General features: G+C 31.2%; 1 protein-coding gene across 1 annotated transcript in view; it reads right to left on the reverse strand.

Annotated features, from left to right (window-relative positions):
* LOC134726382 (prominin-1-like) overlaps positions 1-9,932 on the reverse strand; it is a 62,688-nt gene extending 52,756 nt beyond the window's left edge. Inside the window, exon 1 of the mRNA XM_063590781.1 lies at positions 9,641-9,932. Within this exon, the coding sequence (XP_063446851.1) occupies positions 9,641-9,851 (211 nt within the window). The 5' untranslated portion in view covers positions 9,852-9,932. The remainder of the gene's footprint in view (positions 1-9,640) is intronic.
* Between the last annotated feature and the right edge of the window lie 323 nt (positions 9,933-10,255).

The raw sequence follows: 10,255 nt of genomic DNA on the forward strand, positions 1-10,255 counted from the left end.
AAACTCTTGAAAAAGTTGATACAGCCTCATACTAATCATGTAAATAAGACTGTAAAACAATCACTGAATGAGTTCACCAAGAACATAGATGAAACATTTTATGTAAAAAAAATTGGTTGATTATATAAGGAATCAGTGAAGCATGACTGGAGTGGACCCCTCTTAGGCAGTCTGTGGTCCCCTATTTATGAAAATTTATGGATCTGCAACTGTAAAGAGAAATGAAATGATCGCCAATGACACAACTATCCAATAGAGTATGTAGCAGATGTCAAAGCAATTATAGGTCAACGAAAGATATCAGTTCACAAACAAATGAAAAAATTTCCCAATACAAAAAAGAAAGAATGTGCATGATTGCCACTGAGACAACTATCCATTAGAGTCCAATGACATAAATTTAAACAACTATAGGTCACCTTAGGGCCTTCAACACTGAGCAGAATAGCATAACATACAGAAGCTATATCTTCATAAAGGCCTAAAAATGAAAAAATGTAAAATAATTCAAACCAGAATTCACTTTCTGTACATGACGTATTGCTGCAATCCTTAATTTGTTAGGTGGTAAGTATACTCTGTATGTATAAGTTATAACATAAGAATAGGATATCAGTCAAGGAGATCAAGAAGATCAAGAAGTGGGAAGTATTTTCCTCTTACTTCTCTACTAGAGTCACCACTTCACTTCTCAAATCATAAAAATAATAGTACAGGATGGTGGGCACTCTCTGTACAATACAACCCCTTTAAGACCATATATACATGTATATAATAAATTACAAGATTCTAAAATATTAAATTTGGTTGGTCTAGCTATATATATTTATATATAGTGATTTTTTTAATATGGAAGAAGTAAAAGTCATCATAAAGAAGAAGAAAAAAATAAAATTATAATGGTTTAAAAATGTGGTACTAGTATTTGAACTGTTAAATCGTTTTCATGCAATGAAATTCTGTTTTTGAACACTGTCTTTTTAACTAATTTATTCAGCTCTCTAAATTTAAATAAATGCACTATTAAATGGTATTTAAACCAAACAGTTTGAAAGCATTTGTTTGCCAGTAATTGTGAAATATTTGAACAGTACACTGCTGTATAAGCACACATATTAAAAAGACAAGATGTTATATAAACAATCAGCAAACTTCTAAATTGTGCACCTTATACTCTATGGAATGTACCAGGTATATGAATGATGTTCGTTTTTTTTTAATCAACATGAGACTTGCTGTTACAATCCAAATATATAAGCAAAAAACATCTTAATAAACAAATGAAAACATTTCTGTTATCACAAGACTAGCTGATACAATCCAAATATATAAGCAAAAAACATCTTTATAAAAAAAATAAAAACATTTGTGTTGTCACAAGACTTGCTGCAATCTAAATATATTAGCAAAAAACATCTTTATAAAATATTGGATAAAATCTTTATTGTAAATCACCAGGCTGTTAGATTTCATTGTTGTTCTTGTAAGATATGAATACATCCCGCTAAGATGCTAGGGTCATGTTCAATGATATTATAACCGACATCCCGCTTACATGCAAGGGTCATGTTCAGTGATCTTAATATAACCTACATCCCGCTAAGATGCAAGGGGTCATGATCAGTGACCTTGTAACCTACAACTGGCTAAGATGCAAGGAGTCATGTTCAGAAACCTTGTAACCTGCCACAACATATTAGTTTTGCCTTAATTTCCATTAACTGTACACTTGATCCTTAAATTCAGGCCATTCCTTGACATGAGACATTTTTTTTAATCATCTCCTGATTCTCCTCATCCTAACTATCATTGACTCTCATGACTATAGCTACTTAGTACTCTGAATCAAATATCATTTTTCTAACAGATTACCATGTTAAGTACTAATCTTTATAAAAACACCTAACCACCAAGTTCACCTTGTGATCAATGCAAAAATTCGAAACTGGTCCGAGAACATAATTATTTCTTAGTGCATTTCTTTTAGAACATTAATGAAAATTAAAAAAAATTCCACCTGCGCTTTTTCAAAGAAACTTTTACAAAGTGTTGTACTACTTTTGGGACAAATTATATCAAAATTATAGAAAACTGCATCGTCTCTAACTCAAAATATGGACAATTGTATGTTTAGGGCGTCTTGAAATCTTTTGACAGCTTCTGAGGTGCTAATTTTCAACCTTTTTCAGCTGGACCAAATCACTACTTTCCTTTAAAATTCTGGACCCAAATTTTTTTTTAAACTGTAATTTCATCCCCCTACTTGCAATTTGAGGCATTAAACATGGAGAAATACATTTAGAAGGGGTATAAAAATTAGTGGCAAGTAACCCACTGTCAACACTTAGGGACTATATTTGTGAACAACGAAAATAAAAGGACGACAATGGTGGTCTGTTTGAATGGAGACAGTTACAAAAAAAATAGCCTTAAAATTTCTTTATCTTATAGTTTTTAACTATCACGTTCGCGGTGTTGTATTTTTGTCTAACAGACATCATTCAAACTATCTACCAACTTTAAAAATGTTTAAAGAACATAAAAAATAAATAACCCATAATTATCAAGTCCCTAATGAGGCAATTTTGCTCAAATGGTGCGAAAAATTACACATAATTACATCAAACTTTTTTGTCATCATTCCTAAAAAACAATTCTTTAAAGGACACTGACCTCATATTAAAACTTTTTAATAGAAATTAAAGTAGTGACCACATGATGAGTTATTTGAATGGACTAGGTGTGATCTTTATCAGACATCCTGGTTGTATCATTTCATCATAATTAAATATGACTAAGTTTCACTTTTACTAGAATTTGTATCATATCAATGTGGTTTTTATATAAAAGTACACAATTTAAAAGTCCATTGCAATATACATGTAGATTCAAATATATCAGAACATTCATTCTGAAATTAAAACTCTTTCATACTACCAGTGGAAGTATCTTGGGCATGAACTCTAAGGCAAGGTCAAACCATATTCATGAAATGTATAAGTTATGCTTCTCTGAACTCAAATTCATCATTAAAAGGGTTCTCCCTAGGTACTTTTTTCATTTTTCATTTTTATATCTTATCATTCAAAGATATAATAAAAGAATGTACCGGTATTATAATGATATTTTAGAATTTTGAAAATTGAAACCACCCAAAGAGCAAAAAACAGCAAGAAAATCCTACACACTGAGGCAAGCTTCAGTTGGCCCCAAAACAAAAATGTGAACTAGTTTAGTGAAGATATATGTCACTCTTAACTCTAAAGCAAATAAATGAACAAAACAGCTTATTTCAAATCCCTTATTTGATATTACAATGTATCGTCCTTCCCTACGCCTATACCACCCTAACTCTGTCGTTCCATTATTGTTGTATCAGTACTTCAAAATGAGACCAGGCATTATCAGCCATGTCACAATGTGAGAGGAGAAGTTATCAGTGACGTCACAATTAGAGAGGAGACGTTATCTGGCTTGCTTTCGTCAAGCGTAAAACTGTCTTAGGAAGAGGTAAAAGACCAGTAATGGAACGATATTAAACAGATAATATATCACGTTTAATAAGACTGACTCCTTCTTGTTTTCTTCATGAAGATATCCTAAATATGGCCGCTGGACATAATGTGAAACTTTTTAGCTTGTTGGCTGCGCTCACTCGCCAAAAATGTTAACATTATGGCTCGCAGCTGATATTTTATGATATTAATGTGTACAAATAATTTATAACACATATCTTGTTGGCCAACTTGGTCAATAACCGCTGTCTACAAAAATATAACTATAATACTTATAGTTTGTGTGAATATCTCTTTCATGCCCTTTTTTCTTACCATGTACATTAATGAGAAAAATGGGTAAAGATGTTGCAGAATATGGCCATTTTACAGAAATAAACATCTGTGTTGAACACCTCACTGTGACTTTGAGATGAAGAGCAGCAATAAAAATGCTATTCCTTTGCTTTTTGTATGTTTTTTTACTATGCATGTACTGATTTTGTGTCATGAATGGATACCCATATCCTTTGGTTTTTTTTCTATTATTTAATGGCTGTATATAAACAACATCAAAAATACACTTTATAATGAAACTGCAATATGGTCAAATAAAATTGAGAATGGAAATGGGGAATGTGTCAAAGAGACAACAACCGGACCAAATAAAAAAACAACAGCAGAAGGTCACCAACAGGTCTTCAATGTAGTGAGAAATTCCCGCACCCGGAGGCGTCCTTCAGCTGGCCCCTAAACAAATATATACTAGTTCAGTGATAATGAACCCCATACTAATAGGTTTCTTAAAACACAAAAATTCAATATTGAAAGAACTATAAATCAAAGCTAGAAATATAGATGTCTAAGATCAGAGACAATTTGAACAAGTTCGATTTTATGGCTAGTTTGATCCCAAATTGTAGGGCTTCCTTTGATAATATAATAAAATCAAACCAACAATATGAAACCAATACTTGTAAAATGATGTCATGAATAAAACAAGTATTTGTAAACATTTAGTTCAAGGAGAGTTGAAAATCAAATAAAGAAATTCTTATACACAATGTGTGAGTTATAACTAGGACTGATATATTGATCCCAGGTTTGTATAAACAGATGATTTGGCAAATTTTGTATTCTAACATATGGTCATCTTGCAGGTGAGAGTTCAATGGACTTCTCAAGTACAGGATAATTAGATTTGTGTATTGGCTGTCATGTCTCACTCAAGGAGATCAAGAAATCTTATTAGACCCATAAAGAATTATAGCATCTCTAATTGATTTTTCTGTTGATCAATAAGATGTTCCCAGGTAAAAACTCAGACAGGTAGAAAAGGTGTGTGGTAACTGTCATGTATTTCCTTGATAAGCCAATTTACACCTGATAGGTGTATAATGTCTTGTTCTATCATAAATAAATTAGCACTTTATTTCTAATCAATTTCGGTCATGTAAATTATGAATGGAAAAATATTTAAATGAATGGTTTTATTCTCATAAACTAGTAAATTAAGCTACTAGGATTTGTATCATTATATAAATACTTGATAGCTCCAAAGAAAATAGTAAATAAAAATAAACATAAGCCATGTTATGTTATAACATCTTTTGCTTTTAGTGGAAAAAGTTATTATTACAATCAGTCAAAGATATATGCTCTTTATTCGAATCTGTATCGTACTAAATGACCTTGGTGCTTATTTGACTGGTCCATCATGGGCTTAGTGCACTTCCTGGAGCTTAGTGCACCAAGGCGGCCTAGGTGGTGTTTAGACGTACCGGTCAAAGACATATAATTAGGCCACACTTAAAAATATTTTGGTTTGCCCAAACCCTACCCAAAGGTTGAGACATTGGGTAGGTAGGTAGGCATTTTCTTTTTCTTTTTTCAAAAAAAGAAATTTAAGTATCAGCTGTTTATAAGTCTTCATGCCTATTTGATTAAAAAAAAACTTCTTCAAATCAGGACAATAAAAGAATTTGAGTAGGCAGCTTTTATCTGGGTAAGTAGCGTTTGGGCAAACAAACCTATTTTTTTTATTATGGCCTTATATACCAATGTCTCTGTTACAATACAGAAGTCATGGAAGTCAAAGATATAAAATTATTTATTGAAAACAAAAAAAACTTTTCAAAATTGTCTGCTTAGTATGAGGGTCCAAACATGTTTATAATAATGAACATTGCTTTTGAACAGCAGAATTCAGGGCTTTACACTAACATGCCGAAAATTCCACTTTACTTTACAATTTTATGGTTTCTCTTGTAACAATTTCTCACAATCCTCAATTTAGAAATCTGCATATAGAATGCGATTTAGTTATTTGACGAGCACTATATTACCTGTAATTTAATCTATGACTCCACTGAAACATACCCAAACAATTCTATTAGCATTTGATAGAAAGCTTACTTAAAATGTCAGATATATTCAATTCATCTATAAATGTACACGTAATAAACATGTTTATCAAGACAATTTGAATTACTTTGATTTCACCTGATGAGTGTGTATTTTAAATTTATTATTCTTCCCCCAGTAAAGAAATGTTGAAATCTTGAACTTTATAGTTTCACTGCAATATTGAAGTATTGAAGAATGACACATGAGGACTAAAAAAGTTTCTAACCACAATATGTAAATCAAAACTTCAGACTTGTCATTTCAAAAGTTTTAAAAGTTTGTATTTCATGTTTTAAATTCACTATTTATATCATGTGCTCAGTTAAATATAATGTTGAAATCCTGAACTTCATAGTTTCACTTATCACAATATGGAGGAGGGATAGGACCTTTATCAGGACTCTGTGATCAGGTGTGTTTAAGCTTGGGACCCCTCCTATCCCCCTCTATATTGAAGAATGACATTTGAAGACTAATTTGTCAACCACAAGTCCACAACATGTAAATCAAAACTTGAGACTTGTAATGTTTAGATATATATTACAAATTAAACTGAAGTCTCAGATATATAAAACAAGCAAAGCCACATGTACATGTATGATTGAAGAACATACAAAATAAATTAACATCTTGATTTGAAGACATGTATGTACATTAAGTTTAAAGTTTTTCCCTTTCTGCTTTACATGGTTGACTAACTTACATTGTACTGATAATAAAACACCGATAGGTACATGATAAATTCACTTTGAAAAAAACCCTGATTTAACAATTTCAATTCAAATCACAAATAATAGAGGCAGAAAATACTAATACATGTATCAGAATGAAGAGAACAAACAAAAGGTCAAAGATAAAGACAATACAATCCATGGCCAAAAAGACAAACAAGGACATGTGAAATCAATTAACACTAACCCCAAACCAAAAACCCAGGGTGATGTCCCTTGATAATGCTACACAAGAAGCACCCATGGTCTTGCTTAAAACAAATAGGAAGAGCATTTACATATGCATTGCCAATTCAAATAAGAATTTAAAACTTTGTATTTTAAGAGATTAAAAGTCTTTCCTTTTGGCAATGTCTAATAAACCATGAGAAAAAAATACAAGATTTCATATGTGATTTTGTTTGAGCAAAATTATAAGCTATATATTTCCAGATAAAAAACATAACTTGGCACACAAATCACACAGCTGGGCAAGCCATTCCATATCATCCACAATCAAATTATCAAAAGATGATATCTATCAATCATACATATATCCAATTATCTACTATAGTAAATAAAGCTTATCAGGTAAGCAAACAAAACTCAATGCCAAGCATCTGAAGTACTTCCTACTATCATCATTGACTATACAATTGTAATTTTTACAGGGATACAAGTTTTAACAAGAGCAAATAAAACTGGGCACTGCATTGATTCATGTACAAATAACATTTAAATGTTTCAAAAAAGGGAACATGTGTACTATTTAAGTTTCAAGTTGATTGGACTTCAACTTTATTAAAAATTATTAAAAAAAACTTTAACCTGGAGCTGGACAGACGGATGAACAGACAATAAACAGAAAAGGAAAAAAAACCTTATTATAATGCCCCTAGAAGAGGTATAAAAAGAAAAGACAAAAATTTATATATGTACACATCATTTAGTTGTTGAATCAACTTTACTCACATAGGCGGATTCAGGGGGGGGGGGGGTGTTCTGGGCCTGGGCCCCTCTTTCATGGTTGATTATATAGGGAATCATCGAAGCATGACTGGAGCCCCCCCCCCCCCCCCCTCAGGTCAGTCGGCAGGCCCACCTTAGGAAAAGATCTTGATCTGCCACTGACTCAGTGACCGGGACTGTTTAGTAAATGGAGCAGCATACCACATAACTGGACATCTCAAGCTTATAAGCCAACCACAAATGTATCCAATATTGATGAATTATTTAGGTACAGACTTTTAGTCAACACAGCTGAAAATACTCATGATAAAAAAATTTAGAATCCAAAACGAATTTTTTCCAGCAAAGTGGTTAGTCAGGAAAGTTAATTTTTCCAGTTAAAAAGTAACAGCCTCCCAGTTTTAAAGCCTAAAGCTAAATAAAGGTCAAACTTTCTGAACTTTTTTTACAAACATAACAAAAAGTAAAAGAAGGTAGAAGTAAAAGAAGGTAGCTATACATAGTTTTTGTGTGTTTTATGGCCTTTTAAACTAAGTGGTTGTATATGAATTTTGTATTTCAATACATTTATGACTATTGCTAACTTCGGGTATATTACTTTATACCTTCACTAAACTGGTGAAACCTTTCTCAATTTTTGAACCTCAATGTTTTTTAACTTTATTTGGCCTTATTCAATTCAAGCATCACTGATGCATGTCTTTTGTCGACACAACTAATATATAGCTAAAAAAAATCAAAAGCATGGCATCTTATAAAAATCTTAAAAATCAGACATGAAAGTATTGTTCAACATGTTCAAAATGATTGCAAATAAAAATGTAAAAATGTGCTAAGGTAGACATCATTCAAATAACAAGAACATGTTCATTTTTCCATGCATGACAATGATCAGGATGATGTCCATGTAAATAAATACTTCCTTTGTAGTAATTTTAAACTATCCCACATTGTATTTTTACTGTATGTGACTAATGTCATTCAAAATTAAATTTATAATAAAGTAGCATGTAAATGCATATGATTATGCAAAAAGTAAGATTAAACAAACTCCATTAGGGACAAATACAAATGTATGTGATATATATTTTTTTTTGTGTAAACCGATGAGTTAAAATTGGGCCTTAGACTTATTTTTTAATAGAAATGGTCTATAATGTGGTTTTGGGGTCCCTAGGGTGTTAACTATTAAAATTGAATAAGTATTGATGTAAGAAATGGAAAATATGTCCTGGCCTATGAGGTCATAATGAGGATGATATATATAAAGATAACAACATCCAAATAAGATTGATTATTATACTGTTATTATATGTGTAAACATCAGAAGAGAAAAAAACTGAAGACAAAACTGACCAAATAAATACCACTACAATGTACAATGTACATTGTTTATACAATTGTTTGTAGTTACTTTATAATTTGTCTCAATGTTCTACATGTTCTAACATAGATTTTATGCAAATGGTTCTATTAAATCGAAATTTTAGAGATCTATATTTATATATATTAGATACATGTAGTTTCAAACTTTCTTCTCATTCTGTCATCTGTAATTTTAATGAACTAGCCATATATAATTTTAAATATGCTCTTAACTATTTGCGGTCAATGGTCCAACTGTAGCTCTTAGGTCCTCTTGTTATATTTTGACTATTTGCGGACCATATCCTTATGTTATTTTTTTACTATTTGCGGTCTATGGTCCGCAAATAGTCAAAAAATAACATATAAAGACCTAAGAGCTACTATCCGCAGCTACAAAATGTAGTATAAAACCAGGGTTACCCAAGCACCTTTACAATTTTGTTTAATATGGTAGGTGCTTTATATAAAATATATTGCAAAAAATAAAGTAATGAATACTTTTGGTCAACAGTCAAATACTGTAGTGCACAATCTGGTCTAAAACTATTTAAATTTCTTGTTTTCAATATATTTTTTTTTATTTTCATTTTTGGGTGATTAGCTAGATTTTAAACAAATCAATCGACGCAACATGTTGTCCTCGGGCTATTGTCACTTATGTTTTATATAACATTATTCTCATCGAATACTTACAAATTGGCCCTTCAGTTTTTCCAACGAAATCTTCACTTTGCACTGTTTTTAAAAAACTATGAACAATTTTAACAAGTCCTTTCACACCATTCTCTAAAGATTTTGTTGGATTTTCAGTGTCTGAATCTGTTGTTAAAATTGGTTTACTTTCCTGTCCAACACAAATTACAATATAACTTATAACTAACAAAAATATTATCTTTGTTTTCATTGTACTTTCGCTGTTAAACTGTTGCAGGTGATTGTCTTGATTGTACTTCCGGGGTTATTGTGTAGTACGTCACAAGGACCGCCCTTTTTTTTTGATAAACGTGTGGAAATGATTTCATTCATTCACATGAAAAGGTGACAAATAATTGCTTATACTATATCCTTTGTAATCAATACATGACACGTTTTGAGTATGTTGTTTACAAATATTTAGATATTTTTGAAGGATATATAACCAGAGACATATAATACAATTGAGACATGTAATACAATATCAGAGTCTCTGATTATATCTGATATAACTTTGGTGTTTATAAAATGTCTTAAAATTTCAGTCTCAGTTGTGAAAACTTAAGTTAATAGTCAAATAAAAGTTTGATCAAGTTTATGAAATATTTAAAATTA

Source organism: Mytilus trossulus, chromosome 7 (genome assembly GCF_036588685.1).
Source record: "Mytilus trossulus isolate FHL-02 chromosome 7, PNRI_Mtr1.1.1.hap1, whole genome shotgun sequence".
Classification (NCBI taxonomy): Eukaryota; Metazoa; Mollusca; class Bivalvia; order Mytilida; family Mytilidae; genus Mytilus; species Mytilus trossulus.